The 18777-nt window shown below is 40.1% G+C and overlaps 2 protein-coding genes across 2 annotated transcripts in view; one reads left to right on the top strand and one right to left on the bottom strand.

Moving 5' to 3' along the window:
* The window catches only part of ctnna1 (catenin (cadherin-associated protein), alpha 1), a 113534-nt gene that overhangs the window by 20270 nt on the left and 74487 nt on the right, over positions 1-18777 (bottom strand). The window contains exons 8-9 of the mRNA XM_079839271.1: positions 9730-9810; positions 9392-9544 (exon numbers count right to left, since the gene is read on the bottom strand). Of these exons, the coding sequence (XP_079695397.1) occupies positions 9392-9544; positions 9730-9810 (234 nt within the window). The remainder of the gene's footprint in view (positions 1-9391; positions 9545-9729; positions 9811-18777) is intronic.
* On the top strand, positions 13978-18683 carry lrrtm2 (leucine rich repeat transmembrane neuronal 2). Its single transcript, XM_079838583.1, has 2 exons — positions 13978-14597; positions 15182-18683. The coding sequence occupies exons 1-2, from the start codon at positions 14282-14284 to the stop codon at positions 16804-16806; spliced, it is 1941 nt and encodes a 646-aa protein (XP_079694709.1). The 5' UTR covers positions 13978-14281; the 3' UTR covers positions 16807-18683.

Here is an 18777-nt window from a genome sequence, read left to right as displayed (position 1 = left end):
TAGCTTGACCTGCAACAATCAAAACATCAATCAATAACTTGCAGCTCTGCATAATTTTTGAGTCATTTCCATTCAAGTACTGATCCTCTTTCCTGAGGTCGTTCTTTCTTACAGCAACATCCTATTAGTGCAGCTGGTATTTCACTGCTCTGTGGCACTGCTGGTCAATGGAGAAGGGAGTTTGTTCACATACAGTATTGCAGCAGACCGGATGCACTCTGTGTTGCAAAAGCTCAAAGGGACTGAAGAACAACTTCCCTGATGACTTCTGGACGTCTTCATTTGCAGCTAAACATCAACCAAAACGAAGATGGAGGTAAATTGTGAGCCGATTCTCATTTCCTGTTGAGATAGATCATCACACTGATCGGTAGATCTTTCCACGCAGATAAACTGGAAATGTGCTTTTCTAGATTCAGAGAAGAATCTTTATATACACAATTTATAGTTTCATTAGCATGACTCACATAAGTTCAGTGCCAGCAAATGGGGAAACGTTATGAACTACAGCTGCACAATTCTGGATAAATTGAGAATCACAATTTATTGTATTTCGAGATTGTGTAGGCGTTTGAATTGAGATTGCGACCTTTTAACAATTAATCATACAGCTCTACTATGAACAGTGTCGAGTTAATGTTTTAAAACAGCTTTTTCAAGTTTCGTTTTCCTAAACACAAACTGCCCTTCAACAATGCATTCATTTAGCATTGAAGACAATAGAAGACAAGCATGTAAAAATAAAACAAAAACTACTATTTTGATGTAAATGAAGTAAATAGAAGTTGATTAAACTGCAATACCAACTCTTTTCTGCTCCTCTTCAGTCTCTCACTCCTCTTTCTTTCTCCATGTCACACATGGTGTTTAGTCCCTGCACAATCTCAGTGTTCCTTGAGCAGCCAGGAACCTTTGAGAACAAGGCCTTGAGGCAATAAAACTAAGCTGGTTCTATTTTTATCCTCTTCAGGAATGATGCATTTCACGGTATAAAAACTGAACGCCACTGTGTTTCTGCGACCAAGAACTGACACTCAGAGCCAAGCTGCTGTTCTTTCCAGCAAGCTCAGAAGTTCAAAGTTAATATAATTGGCATTCAAAATGGTGAAAAAAAGGGAAATTAACAAATAGGTATAGGTGGAGTACACGTGATCCACAACCAGCACTTAGTACAACATAAAGGCTATACAAAATAAACTGAATGAATGGTGGTGTGTGTGAGAACAAGAGAGAACGAGAGAGAGAGAACGAGAGAGAGACGAGAGAGAGAACGAGAGAGAGAGACGAGAGAGAGAGAACGAGAGAGAGAGAACGAGAGAGAGAGAACGAGAGAGAGAGAACGAGAGAGAGAGAACGAGAGAGAGAGAACGAGAGAGAGAGAACGAGAGAGAGAGAACGAGAGAGAGAGAACGAGAGAGAGAGATAGAAATAGAAATAGAGAGATAGCAATAGAGATAGAGCGAGATAGAGAGAGATGGAGAGAGATAGAGATATATACTGAGGTAGACATACATATCTCTCGGTTGTTTAGTTTCCACAACTTTATATCGCAGCGCTGTGCTTCAGTAGTGGGGGTTCCCTCAATACGTCATACTCCAGGACTCCCCTGCCACCGGGACATTTAATGTAGCTTAATACAGTGATATAAAGACTAAACTCGCAAATTATTGGGGATGCAGGCTATACTATATAGGCTACAGGCAAGCAGGTGGACTCAGAATATGAGCATAACGCACAAAGTTTCAAGCTAAGCGTTTCCCAGTGATATACTGGCATAAAGTTGGCTTGACAATGACACTGGACGATAGTCACACATTTAGGGACCGTCTCTAAAGTTACATATGACATGTGTATACACATTTCGAATTTAAAAAAAAAAAAAAAAAAGTGCGCATCATGGTTTACATGGAACACTTTACATGGTTATATGACTAAGTAATTCTCTTCAATGCTAGAAGTTAGAAACGTGTATACACATCATATGCAACTTTTAAGACGGTCCCTAAATATGTGACTATCTATGGGCAATAGAGAAAGCTGCTTAAATGTACAAAAATAATCGTGAAGACTTGTATGTAACTGTGAAGACTGCTTTTGTGTCTTTGTCAGCTTTTCCATATATATACACTGGCCCTGATAATCATCAAATACGTATCGCTATCTCCATTTCTGTAAACGCATTTAATGAATGAATGACTCTCTACACTTTTGCTCTGGGCTTCGCCAACAGCGCTTTCACCACCTGCTGGTGAGGTCAACTAACAGCAGATGGAGATTATGCTCGGTAATCTACTGCTATTCCTGCAGTTCCCGGATGTGAACTGTTGAATTTTCTGTCGAATCACTGCATTTGTGGAAGCAAATTTGTAAAGCGAAATAAAATGGACCGAAAATTGCCTGTCGAATATTATAGGTAATATCATATTTTGGAAGTGAAATCTGAGAGGTGAATATGGATTATTGAATTTTTAATAATGAAAATGTGTGTGAAATGTTTTGAATTGAAATATTCAAATCTTAAATAAATAATAATAATAATATAATAATTTACTTCCATAAAAATATTCAATCAGTCATAGAACCCATTTAATTATATCGCAGTGAAGTCTGGGTCCTCTCCTAAACAATGAATTTGACAAATGGGACAACAATCTGATTGAAACCCTGCATGCTGAGTTCTGTAAGAGTATCCTGAGAGTACAGAGGAACACACCGAACAATGCATGCAGGGCAGAATTAGGCCAATACCCTCTACTAATCCACATTGAGAAACGAGCCATCTACTTGGTTTAGCTAGCTATCAGCCTATAGCATAAATAGTCTAGTCAGCCATCCAATGAATAGGCTACCAAACTGCTCCATATAAAAAATCAATTGTAAATCATCCAAAATAAATGCCATGGTCACTAGATTTTATAAAGGGGTTACTATAATGATTTTGTAAATGGTGATCATCACCAAATATTGGCAGAGTACAGTAACTTTAAAATAGGGGTCAAAAGTCAAGTTTTTTTTATGTAGATAATTGTCATAACACATCTAATAGCCAGATTTCAGTGTCCTACCTATAATAATTTGCTGGACAACAAAAAATCTTTAAAAGTATTTTTTCTCCCCAAATACAATCAAACACTCAACAGCAATAACTGCCATTTTTAGCGGGGTTTATCATGGATTCACTGCATTTACGGCAAGCAAAGCAACTTAGTAAAATTCTAATAGTATTTTTAAGACCTAAAATTGATTGTGAAATTTTAGACTTTAAGACCCCGCGGAAACCCTGAATGATGCACAAGCTCAATATTTACTTGGCGAAGAGAGACTGCATTTCACTAGCAGCAAAATAAGAGAGAGTCACTACAGCAAGCGAGAGAGAGAGAGAGAGAGAGAGAGAGAGAGAGAGAGAGAGAGAGAGAGAGAGAGAGAGAGAGAGAGAGAGAGAGAGAGAGAGAGAGAGAGAGAGAGAGAGGAGAGAGAGGAGAGAGAGAGAGAGAGAGAGAGAGAGAGAGAGAGAGAGAGAGAGAGAGAGAGAGAGAGAGAGAGAGAGAGAGAGAGAGAGAGAGAGATGAGAGAGAGAGAGAGAGAGAGAGAGAGAGAGAGAGAGGAGAGAGAGAGAGAGAGAGAGAGAGAGAGAGAGAGAGAGAGAGCTCGGCACTTTTACAGACCACGGAGAGACAGAGAGTGTCGACTTCATGCCTTCTGCAGGAGTAAAAAGATTGTGAGGGGAGGGAAGTGTTGGCTGCAGTACATCCCTGTCGTTTCCATGGATGCTTCATTGTACCGCAAATTAAACGGCAATCCCTACAGCTAAAACCACATCCATATTTAAACTCTAAACAGAGCAAGAGAAAAAAAAAGCATTACACTATAAATCTCCTTACTTATTTGTGGAATGTAGGACACATTTGTAAAAGAAGGATATCATTCACAGAATGAACATTCTGGAATTGTCGATTTTCAATCGCTAAAAGATCACAATCTCGATTCAAGCACCCATGCAATCTTATTCCTAAATGACAGCAATTCGTACCTTTGACAAGTACGATAACAGAACATTAGGGCTGCACAATATTGCAATTTTTTTTTCTGCGATATATATTGCGATACAAAAATAATTTCACTAGATGACTTGAGTAGTGTGTGAGTGTGAGTGCATTTGTATGAAAGTTAATAATGCATAGTTTTTTATAATTGTATAAATGTATTATAAATTAAATAGATGGCTTTATGAAATGTGAAAACTTTACATGCATACTAAAAGTACTTTTTTCATAAAAATCAGCAGCATAATAAAAGTTTAGTGTTAAACCGTATGAAGGCAGAGTTAAGAGAGGTTAAAATAAATTCCCCTCCTCAACCATCTCTTGCTGCGAGGCAAGCCTTCACTGCCTGTCAAAAATACATTAGACCATCCTTCATGATGAAAGCCATCGACAAACAGAGGACTTCCCAAATATGGCACATCATTTTCAACCCACTGTTCCTTTTGTAACAGAAGGCACCTACATGAATGCAGAAAAATCCCTAATGCACAAGAATACATTTCCTTGCCAACAGATTGGATACGAACCAGGAGTGAGATGCTTCAGCTATTCCAGACAATGCGGTTATTTTTTCCCCCATAGCCTACATATTTCAAATCCCCTCTACTACCCTCCACCACACAAAGCAGACAACAAAAGGTCAAGCATCAGCTGACCCTCTACACAGCTGGAATATGGCTTTGTGCATTAGTAATTTGCTTTATACTAAAGAAATAACCCATAAGACGCGGTGTTAATTACGGATGTTTTAGATTCGTTTTTTGGCAGCAAAATCAATACAGACACAAATGTTCAATAAAGTAAAATTTGTGATGATTGTTATTTTTAATAACTTTGTTTTTCAAATATCTACATTATTCACATTGTTATTAATAAATAACAGCTTGCCTTTAACATTTGCAAGGACAAAAGCAGACCTTGCCTCTGCACAAGTGAGGAAAGTATGCAAACCCCAATCATTCGTAAATACCTCTCAAATGGAATTATCAAAATGAGCCCATGTTTTGTTCATGTAATCCGTGTTTGGATTAAGGTTGGAATCCATATGGTGCGACCACTGACTGGTGTCAAATCAAGGCAACGAAAACAGTGTTAGAGAGAGAGAGGAGGAAGGGAGAAGAGAGGCAGAGAAGAATAAGGAGTCGACTTTTGGAGATGTGTTGTGCTTTGACTATCTTTAGCCCCCAGTGAGACTGAGGCTTTTACTCATTACCCCTCCTTTTCCCTTCACTTCGATTTCCTTCACCAGTCCTTCCCCTGTATGAGCGTGTCACACGAGGCAGGGCCTGCCCCCTGTGGGGAGAGGTCAGTCTGAAATGTCGGTAGATGACGTGTTACCACAGGGACTGAGATGAACAGATTTGAAAAACTAATGAGGATAGCTAACATTTCTGTCAGCTTGTTGCTGGCCCTGCCAATGTGAGCATGAGATATAAAACCCCCAGTGATTCTGCATAAAAAACATCTATCTGGAAAATAAAATGCCACAAGAGAAGCGGCCTATTTATCGGTCATGAATACGGTCACCACAAACAGACACAACAATGCAGATTTCTCGAAGACCATCAATAAGACACCGGATATCCAGCTGTTTCGCGTTTCCCCCACCGAGGCAGCACTTAACCTTGGGCTCTGAGGAGTTTCACTCTTTGGCTGAGCTTAAATGTGATTCACAGTTGTGACTGCCCATACAGATGCAGTGATTCCTCGGCTGTGGCATTGTAAACCCAGAAGCCTTGCTGCATCTCTCCTATGGTATAAAAAATATGTTTATTGACTCCTGTCTGACACTTCACACAAAAATATGAAGCATAAAAGATAAAAGGGCTGTGATACAACTTGCTCAGATCAAGCAGTCATGACAGAGACTTCTGTCATATTCCTGCATAAATAGTGATGGTGCTGGCTATCGATTAAAATGTATTCTGTTTTTACGTCAGCTTGCCTGTTGAAATCAGAATGGAAAGTTTCTCTCCTTCAAGTGTGTACAAACTACTTGCGGAAATGACAGCTTCCATTTCTTCTGCTTCGTGGGTGGAATAAAGCACTCTTAATTAGCCATTTAGAAAGCTATATACAGTTGCAAAAAAAAATGTATGTGAACCACTTGCAGAATCTGTGAAAATGTGAATAATTTGAACTAAATAAGACAGATCATGCACAATGCACGCAATTTTTTATTTAGTACCGTCCTGAATAAGATATTTTGAATACATTTCTATTTCTATGTTTTTTTTTACATATCGTTAGCCTCATAGCATAAGTCATTTTTGGCCAATCTGATCTGGCAATTATGCTATGAGGCTAACGATATAGTCCACAAGACAAAAAACTGAATTTATTCAAATGACCCCGTTCAAAAGTTTATGAACCATTGATTCTCAATACAGTGTGTCGTCACTTGGATGATTCACAGCTGGTTTTTTTGTGATGGTTGTTCTTGAGTCTCTTGTTTGTCCTGAGCAGTTAAACAGTTAAAGAATCCTTCAGGTCCTACAAATTATTCAGTTTTCCAGCATCTTTGCATATTTTAACCCTCTGCAGCAGTGGCTGTATGATTTTGACATCCATCTTTTCACATTGAGGACAATTTAGAGACTCAAACACAGCTATTAAAAAAAGGTTCAAACATTCACTGAAGCCCCATTCACTGAAGCTGAAGGGAGAGGGGGGGGGGGGGGGGGGGCATTATTGAATTTGAAGATCAAGGTAAATTGTACTTAATTTGTCTTCCGGAAAACATGCAAGTATCGTCTGTTGCTTTCGAAGGGCAGTACTACATTTAAAAAAAAAACTTTATATTTAAACATTTAAAAATAAGAAAAATGTGGACCTCTTCATCCTGTTCAAAGGTTTTCTCTTAATGCATCGTGTTTGAATGTTTCAACCTTTAGTTGTGTTTGAGTCCCTCAATTGTACTCTGTGAAAAGATGGATTTCAAAATCATACAGTCACTGCTGGAGAGGGTTAAAATGTGGTGGGAAACTAAATAATTTGCAGGACCTGGAGGATTTTTCTGAAGAACATTGGGTTTAACTGCTCAGGACAAACAAGGGACTCGAGAACAACCATTACAAAACAAAAAAACTGCCGTGAATCATCCAGGTGACGAGACACAGTATTGAGAATCAATGGTTCATAAACTTTTGAATGGGTAATTTTAATAAATTCCGTAATTTTTTTGTCTTGTGAACTATATGTAAAAAAAAAAAATGTATGTAAAATATCTTATTCAGGACAGTGCTAAATAATAAAAATAGCGCATTTTGTATGATTCCTCTTCACATTTTCACACATTCTGCAAGCTGTTCACATACTTTTTCTTGCAACTATTCTCAAAATCATCTAGTATCTGGTATAATTAGGGCGTTTTAGGCTCACGTGGAAGGGCAAAGCCTGTCAATAGGGTAACTCGTTACTCATTGCGCGGCTCACACCAGCTTAATCTGCGGCTCGCATGGCAGTACATAATACGGTGAAATTATAATGCAGTCAATACATACATTCCATAAAAACACCCCAAAACAGCTGCATTACAAGATGGAAATACAGACTAGAAAGGATATTTAAACTTGCTCTGCCCTTACGCCCATGACTCTGTTTTGGCTGTTTTTCCAGCTTTTAACAGCGAATGTGCTCTTATAGATCAACACGTTCTCATGAAATGCAAATCTATTACACAATTTGTATTCATCGTGCTATTTATGCGCCAAAATGACTTTTTACATGCATATGATATGCATTGTCAACTAGGTTGAGTGGTGTGGGTTACGTGCCAGCATCATGAGCACAGACAGCGCGCCAGAATCCAGTTCTCTTTCGCTCTTGAACAATCTATAACAGAATTATGCCTAAATGTCAGTTTTGTCGAGTATCCTCAGTTAAATAATGTCTTAAATGAACTTAAAGAGTTGTGAGGAAATGGGACGCGTGTGACAGCAAGCCAGATCTGCGTCATGTTCGGCAGCGGCATATCTTAAAGTCACAGCAGTACTAACTACTAATGAAGTTTGAAGCCTAATAAATGTTAAAAAGCCTTCAATTACACGTAATGTTGAATGGCTATAATTAATGTTTAAAATGGGGGAGGGTATATTTCATAGAGACATCAGTATCAGTATTAGTATCAGTGATACTGGCCTTCATTCATAAAAAGATGCCATTGAACAAATATTTAAAATATACTGTCTTTGTTTTTTCTACATTAATTTGGTGATTTACTGTGAAATTTCTACATTATGAAACGTATTAAAAACATGTTTTAAACAGAAAAATGTGTGAATAATCTAGTTTAAAATGGCACTAAAAGAAAGTTTACATAAATATATTATGCCTACCCACTAGCTATCAACCTTTTGTATTTATTGCATAGCCTATTGTATGTTCAGGGATGACAGACTGATAAGCAGACATGCTATTTATGACTGGATGTAACTTTGAAACTTTGCTGTAAAAGTGGCTCTCCTGTTGATTTTGTCCCATCAGTGTGGCTCTCCAGAAAAAAAATAGCGAAGACCACTAGGGTAACTGAAAGACATCCTACAAATATCTAATGAACTAACAAATAAGACTAAATATTTAAAAACTTCTATTGCACAAAACTATCATAGTCCTCGCAAGACCTACAGATTATGCATAATAATGAAAAAAGTCACACACATCAAGTGACTTTTAAAGTCTGATAGTAATTGTCTTGAAATCCGTTGAAGGTGACAAATTTGTTACAAAAGTGATGCTTTGATGGGGATGATTTTAAAGATGCAACTTCTCTGCAGCACGTTCAAGCATGTTGTCAGCGTACTAAAATCCCCTCAGGAGAAAAAGAGTCTCAAATAATCACCATTAAAGCACAGCATTCTAAAATATGAAAGCTAAAAAAAACATTAATTCTGATAAAATCAGTTAGGCTGTCTATACTGACTCGTCTCTAATTTGAATCTAGTCTGGTAGAACATCTCACACTTAGTTTCATGCAAGTTACAACTACTACAAAAGCAAGTCAGTCACCCAAAGTTTTTACATTGCATGCAGAAATTCAACTTTGGGTCGGGACAGGGCTGTGCATTTCAACAATCACCTCTTCTAATTAGGCCACACTAAATCCCTGAAAGGCTTATCTGAGTGATGAACAATAAACAAACAAAAATGTGTTAACCAAAGACAACAGACCTACACATCACGGTTCATGTGTGCTCTCTTCGAGATGCCATGTTGAAAAAAAGAATAGCTAGTCTGGATGAGTACAAATAATGTTCCATCATTTGTTTTGAAATAATTCCAGAATTTAAAATCCGCAATAGACAAGGGACAGTAATTGGCACTTTATAGAGCAGAAAACAGGTGCCTACCTCAATCAGTTTGTTGGCGTGCTCACGGAAAACTTGGGCATATTCCTTCACCTCCTTTTCATTACCATTCTTGGCAGCCTCGATCAATACCAGCAGTGGAACATTGGTCTCGAGAAAAGAGTCCGACACGTGGTCCATCACAGCCTTTCGCAGCTGAAATTATGAATACGCAAACACACAAATCCTTAGCTAGAGTATGATCATTCAGAGCACCTGTGTTTGGTGTATTCATTTTTAATATGCAATGTAAACACAGCATGCATCTAAAGAGGGACAGTCATGATCCATTATGAAGAAAGACGTCAAATATTCTGAGCACTGCTTCATGGTGAACAGACCTGTCTGCGCAGGTCACGGGTCTTCTTAGTCATCCTGTCGATGGCCGTGTTGAGGGTATCACTTTTCTCTTTGTGTCCAGCCTGTGATAAAAACAAACAAGGGAAAATATACTTAGAGAGGCTCATTTAAACTTGTTATAGTCAGGCTCTCTGGGAAAAATAAAAACGATAGGTGGGAGTTAGAGCTGAAAACTGAAAGGACAAGACAAACTTATAAGATATGATGGATAAGATGCATTCCACAGAGGGAGAAAAAAGTAAAACAGCATGAGTCAGTTTAATGGTTGTAACCCCCTGTGGCAAACATTTCATTTCATTCTTGAAAACTTTGTAGGGGTTTTGGTTCCTTTACCCCCTTTGGCGATTGTTTCGTATGACTAACGTGACTTGTGGTACTGTCAGGAGGCACCCGCCCACGTTCTTTCACTGATACATTTTTCATATCAAAAATCCAGAGATTTTGTCTGTCACATTCTTGAGCTGGGCTTAAGTAGCCCGTGAAATAATTCATGACACAAATAGCTCTCCTGCAGTGCAAATACAAAAAAAAGGATAGAGGGGAAGGCACACTTAAAGATTAGTTTAAATGCGACACATGCTTTTGAACTGGGGTCCGATTCTTCCAGCCCCAACCTTCGAGGATTAAAATGTAAGCAAGGCACTTACATCTTCAAATAAAACCCATTATGTGATCGAACAGACAGCTTTTAACAATACAAAAAGTTCAGCGGAAGGCAAGTAGGAAGAGTAAACCTGGTCAAGTAGAGTTCACATGTTAGCCAACACAATGAAAGGCAATTGATGTTGGAGATAAATCTGAGCAATTTCCACACTTTAGAAGGCGTTTTATTCTCCAGCGCTCCCAGTCAAGTTGGCTAATGTGGGAGAGCGGATCTCACTCACATGCCCCAGACAAATTGCTCATGTGCACTGGGTAGGTAAATCTCCAGCACAAGGAAACGCCTAAGGGAAGGCCGTCACAGGGGCACAAGCAGCAAAAGCGTGACAGTCAATGAAATATTGCAGTGTCACTGCCAGTTCAGCCCCCATCTACCCTCACCTCACTGGGTGCTACACGGTAGGAGGCAAGTGACTGCCATCGGCCTTAATCCCCTGCTGATTTTGTGCTGGTCGGATGAAAGCACTTCAGAACAACGTAGACTCTCATGTGTAATGGTGAGAGGATGTCAATTCTAAATTCTAACCTTCAGGTGAGTTGCTCATGGAGTTGAACAAAAATGTCCTACATTAGTGTGGATAGTACATTCATCCACACCCAAGTAAACTTGATGGATATTAGCTATATGATTGCATGTTTCCCCCAGAGGTTGAAATGACTTGGATCGCTTAATATTGATTTAGCTTTGAGCAGCACCACTTAATTGGGTAGTCATTTGATTCCTCACACTAGTTTACGTGGTGTTTTCACACATAGTTAAAGATGGTTAGGTAAAACCATGCTTGCAGCATGAACAAATCTCCCCACAGATTGGTGGAGGAAAAAATAAATATTTTTTAAAAACAGTCCTCCTCAGCAGGCACATCTCTTAAGGGCAGATTACACACCAACAGGGAAAGTATCTGTAAAAAAAAGTAATATGACCTATAGAGAAAAACGACAAAGAAATAAATCATAGGCAAAAAAAAATGGCCCAGGTCATTTTAGAAAGTGACCAACCCAAAAAAAGAAACACAGATGTTCAAAATAAGCACAGTAGGTACAATGGCACAAAAGCAATTTAGCTCAACCTATACTCTCCGTGTGCACAGGAGAAACAAAAAAGTAGCAGTGAGTGGCTACAACAAAAGCACAGAATAACCAGGGATGTTCCAAACTACACAGAGTAATGCACAAACTACAACCACAACAGACCAACCATTGCGCTTAACAGGAATTATTTTTCACAGCAGGCGATTTGACATCCAGCAAAAATCATTTTAAAATGTATTGAATTGGATGTGTTACAAAAGCAGTGCATTGGTGGCTGTAGTGGCATCATTTTAAAGGATAAAGGGGACATGTTTAGAAAATTACTTTGCAATGTCTGGGAGAGTTTGTCTGTCAGCAAACAAAAACAGTTGTTTTTCTATATAATGAAACCTCTATATTGACTCATTCCCGCAGACTTTGTGCTCTCACCCAAAGTGTAAATCACATAAAGCCGCCTCTCAGTACTAAATTGAGTTTGTTTTTGCGACTAAACAGTCAAATACACCGAAGATAATGTCAAAATGACGGTCTTGACAAGTATTCACGTAAATACAATCAGTTATGTTTTAAAGTTGTGATAAAATTTCAAAATCTGAAAATTTGTTTCCGCTCTGGAATGGCGCTTCCTCCTCTTATGACTTTGTCAGTTTGACAGATTGGGTTGAATATCCTTAAAGGGTTAGTTCATTCAAAAATGAAAATTCTGTCATTAATTACTCACCCTCATGTGAGACCTTTGTTCATCTTCGGAAAAACAAATGAAGATATTTTTGATGAAATCCTAGAGCTTTCCGTCCCTCCATTGGAAGCTACGCAACTACCACTTTCAAAGTCCAGAAGGGTAGGAAAGTCCATTAAAATCATTAAAGTAATCCATAAGACTCCAGTGGTTTAACCTCAATTTTATGAAGTGACGCAAGCGATGCTTGCTTTGCAGGGAAAAAAGCAGCTTTATTTACAAAATAATATCCATACTGCATTCACGGAACTACATCAACAACGCACATGTTTCATGGTGCTCCCCATACAGGGTTAATTAAATTTTTTTTTTTTTGTGCAAACAAAGCACTCGCGTCACTTCATAAAATTGAGGTTAAACCACTGGAGTCACATGGATTACTTAATTGATGTCCATCCTATCGTTCTGGACCTTGAAAGTCATTAGCTCCCAATAAAGGGACAGAAAGCTCTCGGATTCCATCAAAAATATCTTCATTTGTGTTCCAAAGATGAACAAAGGTCTCGTGGGTGTGAAACAACATTAGGATTAGTGTCATTTTTAGGTGTACTAACCCTTTAAACCACTCCCCTCCAACCATCAATCTGCTACATCAGACTGCTACAGTCAGTAAGAGCGTGGGATGGAGCGGAGGTGCACTAAAATAAAACCTCTATTCAATATTCCGTTTCACTTGGAAATACGTCACAACAGTGAAGTCAGTTGCAACTACCGGTTCACGGGACTTTAAGTGAACGTAAACAGTCGAGAAAGAAAATGCATGTGTAACAGTATGATCCGTGCGTCAGGTCTTAAAGTGAGAGCAGCCTAATATGCCTGCTTCCAAATGATGAGATATTAAAAATATCTATGTCAGTTTTCCCCCATGGTATCGATGTCAAAAATGTGGCCAGTGAAAAAGCAGAGTGGCTAGCAACTTTGGAAATCCACTCGCCACAGTGGCAGGTGAGCAAAACACACAAACATTTAGCCAGTAAGCTCGATAGGCTGTCATCAAAAAGGCTGTTTCATTAAAAAAGATTTCCATTACATTAAGTTCAGTAAACCCAAATGAAGAAAAAATCTGCCAAATGACAGAGGAGCTGAGAAAAATGCAGACAACAGCAAAGTTGTGCATGTCTTATGTTTAGTGAAATCTCCCGTGGGGCTATGCAGTGTGAATGCTCTATTAAGTCCAGTATTCAGATTGTGTCTCCACCACTGCAGATCGACAGGAGTATATAAAAGGTCTCGGTGACGTTGGTTTTCTTATGACGCGTTTTGTGTAGAAGACCTGAACAAACGAAAGGGAGAGAGAAGGGAAGGACCAATCTGATTGCAAGTCATCATATATCAAATTAAGCATCAGCTTCCTGTGCCAACTTAATTATATCAAATTCATTCATCAACACTTAATTGAAGTAAAAACCCAAAACTAAATCATTTGAAATTGCTTGTTTTAATTTACAGCTACAAAGACGTAAACATCCAACATAAACTAAACAAAAAGCCATATAACATGTATACAGGCACATACAAAATAAACAAACAGAGCAGACAGGAAAGAGACGAAGAGATTTAATGTAATTGTTCATTTCTGCTGTGAACTGCCGCAACACGTTGCAGTTATCAATATTCTGACTGTGACGAACAAGAGGAAAAAAAGTAAGGGAGGGGGAGGGTGCGTTGAATCAAACGCCAAAGCACTGTGCAAGTGTGCAAGGCGGAAAGTGAGCGAGCCAGGGAGCGAACCAAAGCGCGCATGAGAGAGAGGGAGAGAGAGAGAAACTGCACTGATGATCGACGCCAGCCTGCCACCACTCTGTAGCAGTGAGTGGCTGCAACAAAAGCACAGAATAACATCTCCGCTCCTCTCCTCTGCTTTTCCCCTCACTGCATCTCCCTTCCTCGGTGCAGAGAACGCCACACAACAGCAGAGCCACACGGAACTGGCGTCGCAAGTACAGCCTCTGCCTGCCATCAACAAGTTAGGGATGAAGGACCTTGAGTACTGAAAGAGGAATGCGTGATCTTCAATTAACCAATTGAGCTGACATCATTGCGGTGGAAAAGGAAAGAGGCAGCTAAGGGACGGAGGGATCTGCTCAGCGGTGCTGCTTTGGATGCAAATCATCAACTTCAAATTTAAGGATTCTTGGAAGGCAAACAATGCTCATCTTTTCTTAATCTGGAAATTGAATAGCAGGACTGAAAAAAGGACAGAGTCAAAAAAAAGAGAAAGCCGCATCCCAGGACATGGAATTCCTGAATTTGATTCAACTGGGGGGGCTCAGCACTTCTTTATTTCTGAAGAGCTTGATTCCTCTTGTATTTACCCAAAAGGTTTTTTTCCCTTTGGATTTCTCTTCCATCTGGCTGCTCCAAAAGTCTGCGGAAAAGGACAGTTGAATGCAGCCTCCGATGTACACAAAAGAATGGGTAAGTTAGCCCTTTTATTCACGGAGTCTGGACCTGAATAGACAATGTAGTGAATAGGAGGGGGGACAGTGGCTGTCAGGGTCTCTAGAAACATCTATATACTTAAAATGCTGCTTTCCCTTTTTTCTTCATAGGCTTGTAATATTTAATAAGTGGTCCTTTCCAGCAGAGGGAAAAAAAGCAGACTTGCAAGCCACTTAAAATGACTGCAAAAATAAATAAAAGGAAAATGAAGGCATTCTCGGTTGATGGGGGGGGGGGTTACATCCTAGGGAATGAAAAAACTAAAATGACTAAAAACCTAAAGCACCTGCAAATAAAATGTTAATATTGCAATACTGCAGTCCAAACACATGAATGGATCATTTCTGCATAAAAAATGACTTGAGCATAACTATCAGTACAATTAATTGAACATTCATTTTAAATGTTCTTAAAATTATTGAATCAACAAGCAGATTGCTTTGGTTGTTGACAAATACAGAGAGAGAGCGTGCATGATAGTGAAAAAAAATGTTTCTGTGTACTGCAGAGATTAGATTTCCCTCCCCCTGGTTTATTTTCTTATCTTTAAACCCACCTAGGTTTCCATTCAAGGTGGCCATTGGTGGGACAAGCACCAGCGGCACTTTGTGTGATCAGCATGCTACTGTGCCTCCCTCCTGTGTCATGCACAACCTGCCCCCAGAAATGCCGATGTGAAGACCTGCAGTTTTACTGCGACACGCAGGGGCTCCTGGCGCCCCCAGACGGTGTGGATAAAGGGGCCCTTGGACTTTCGCTTAGACACAACAGCATCAGTGAGCTCAGCTCAGACCAGTTCTTTGGTTTCACCCAGCTCACTTGGCTTCATCTGGACCACAACCAAATAACCACCGTGCATGAGGATGCCTTCCAGGGGCTGTACAAGCTCAAGGACCTTAACCTGAGCTCAAACCGCATCACCAAGCTGCCAAACACAACCTTCATCCACCTCATCAACCTGCAGATCTTGGATCTCTCCTTCAACCAGATGATGGCTCTGGAGCCTGAGCTCTTTCACGGGCTCCGGAAACTTCAGATCCTTCACCTGCGGTCAAACTCCCTGCGCACGACACCCGTGCGAGCCTTCTGGGACTGCCGGAGCCTGGAATACCTTGGCCTGAGCAACAACCGGCTCCGAAGCCTGGCCCGGAACGGCTTTGCCGGGTTAATTAAGCTCCGGGAGCTCCATTTGGAACACAATCACTTGACCAAGATTAACTTGGCGCACTTCCCTCGCCTGGTTGCCCTGCAGTTCCTTTATCTACAGTGGAACAAGATCAACAATTTAACATGCACCATGGAATGGAAATGGACAACTCTGGAGAAACTGGATCTCACTGGGAACGAGATACGTGTACTCACCCCCGACGTGTTTGAGACTTTGCCCAGCCTCAAGATCTTGCTGCTGGATAACAACAAACTGACCAGCCTCGATTCCCTAACCATGGATATGTGGAAGTCCCTAACTGCGATCGGGTTGTCGAGCAACCTTTGGGAATGTACCAAACGGATCTGCAATTTGGCCACTTGGCTGAGCACCTTTAAGGGTCGATGGGAGCATTCTATCCTCTGCCACAGTCCTGAGTACGCACAGGGTGAGGAAATACTGGATGCTGTTTACGGATTCCAACTTTGCCAAAATTTCTCAGCCCCGGTCATACTGACCAGTACCAGCACGGATGTCATGCTCCCCGAGATCACAAGCTCCCTGTTTGGAAATATGCAGACCCCTACGCAAGACTTCTATGCAGAGGATTTTGGGAGCTTTACGATTGTCACTACTACCACCACCACCACCCAACCCCCACGCACTGCTCTTGCTACTACCATGACGGTGGAGGGAGCAGATGTTACAGAGGACTACTCCGCTATGGACAACACAGTGCTGACCCAGAGGGTCATCATTGGCACCATGGCTCTGTTGTTTTCATTCTTTCTCATTATTTTTGTAGTGTACATATCAAGAAAATGCTGCCCTCCCACTCTGAGGCGAATCCGCCATTGCACGGCCATTCAGAACCGGCGACAGATGAGGACCCAGCAGAGGCAGCCAATGGCGGACCTTGCTACACAGGTGCCCTATAACGAGTACGAGCCCAGTCACGAGGAGGGTGCACTTGTGATCATCAATGGCTATGGGCAGTGCAAATGTCAGCAACTGCCTTACAAAGAGTGTGAAGTATAAACTATTTATTCTTGCAGTTTATGGGTTTAACCATTCGTCCATTTAAAAAAAAATACAGGGTTTGCTTTTGGACATTTTTTTGTTCCCTTTTCAGTTTGTATGAAGAAGAAAGTTTCTTTGAAATTGTTAGCTTTGGAAATCTATGAAAGCTTGAGATGACTGGGATGAATTTGAAAAGAGGAAATATAGAGAAATCCACAAGTTTATTTTTGTAATACAAATACAAAGGTTCATATCTAGCTGGGGCAATCAATCTCAGCAGAGGAAGGTTGGATGCGTCACTGCATCACCAGTTTGTGTACTATGTATTCTGCAGCACAGAGAAGATGAGAAATCTATAGCCAAACCGCCTGGAACCCTGTGCTCCAGAAAACAGTTTATAAAATGACATATCTTCTGATATATGGTGAAATTTTATTACATGGAAAAATAGTGTTACATATGCTGAGCAGTGCAAATTTAAAAGGATACAAAAAAAAAAAACTGCACGTTAGCAACACTATAGATCTCACTCACATATTCACTTTTGGGGAGAGGAAACAAAAAAAAATCAGATGGATACTAAGCATAATTTTTAACTGACCTTTTCTAAATTGAGAACAAGTACTGTTACAAATTGAGCCACATAATGAAATTTAGATTTGAACAGGGAATTCAACCCACTCATGTTACTTGGCTTCCTCATGTGGCAGAAATGATCCTTTCACTTTAATCGAGTCTTAAATTCAAACTAATGAGAACACTTAACAGCCTTCCCGTTTCTGCATTTGGTTAAATTCAATAAACTCTGTCCACTTCCTTGAAATCTTAAAGCCTAGCACTTTGTGTGAAAAGGTTAATGTCCAATATGGCTCTACACTGGTTCTAACAAATTGTCCAAACTATTACAACTTCAGCAGGGATTAACTAAATGTTCAACAGAGGCAATTGCTCAATTATCATTGTGCATATACTCTTACATAAGATTGCTTAAAACACTGACATCCTCACTGTGACAGAACAATGCTGCTTAGATCACTGCATCATTAATTAAATGGTAGAGACCATCAAAGAAAGCTACATGAAGCAAATACCAGCCTGAACAACTTACTAGTGAGATGGGTAGGGACAAGAAAGGAGAAATGCAGAGGACACTGACAATTGTCTCCTAAAATAAATGTGCACGCTTTGCGTCGCACTGTTCAAATGCAGCAAAGAGCATAATCGCACCTGACAGCTTCAACATTGAGTCAATTAAGCCCTGGGAAAAAATAATCTAATATTCCGTCACCCAAAACCTCTGCCCTGGATATTTCAGCCTCCTCGGCCAGTACAAAAATCAGTGCTTGAGATGGAGAGAGAGAGGGAGAGAGAGAGAGGAAAAAAAAGAAAAAAAGACATTTGCCTTCATAGAAACAAGACAGTTATTACTTGACAGCCTTGCTCGTTTTAGTCCATAAATACAAAAAAAAGCCTTTTAATGTCTGTGCAAGAAATATCCAGAGGTTCATACCAAGGACACGAAAGAAACAGAGAAAAGCTGAGGTAAAGCGTAGCGCAGCTCTCAGGAGAGCATGCAGAAGATGGCAGGAGGCTGGGTCAGGAGATATTTGTATGCAGCACTGAGAGGACAGACATTAGCATCAAACTAAAGAAGCTGCTGCAGTAGCTCTTTGTGTTGCAATCGAGAGTTGGGGGCAGGGATGCACAGGGGGGTAAAGGGAGCACAAACACCAGTTAGCATCTAATTGAAGTCAATGAGCATCTTAGGAGCCACTGAGTAAGGCTGAATCAGGGTACAGAAACCAATAGAGGAAAAAAAAACTGCATGACAACACCCTGGGCAACATCTGGAAAGCACTGAACCCCACCCTAGTCAAGACACAATTAATTATCGCAGAAAAAAAAATATATATATATATATATATAAAGTCATCAAGCTATATAGCTTAAGAGAAAAATGTTTTAGTCATACCATGGCAGAGGTTTTTG

This window comes from Gobio gobio (genome assembly GCF_949357685.1).
Source record: "Gobio gobio genome assembly, chromosome: 16".
Taxonomy (NCBI): domain Eukaryota; kingdom Metazoa; phylum Chordata; class Actinopteri; order Cypriniformes; family Gobionidae; genus Gobio; species Gobio gobio.
This window is presented reverse-complemented; position numbering and strand designations above follow the sequence as displayed.

What these genes read in the sequence shown, in the direction of transcription:
- lrrtm2 (XM_079838583.1), top strand. Translation starts at nt 14,282, where the DNA reads ATGCAAATCATCAACTTCAAATTTAAGGATTCTTGGAAGGCAAACAAT. An exon ending in CGATGTACACAAAAGAATGG is followed by an intron (nt 14,598 to 15,181) that starts GTAAGTTAGCCC and finishes AAACCCACCTAG; the next exon opens with GTTTCCATTCAAGGTGGCCA.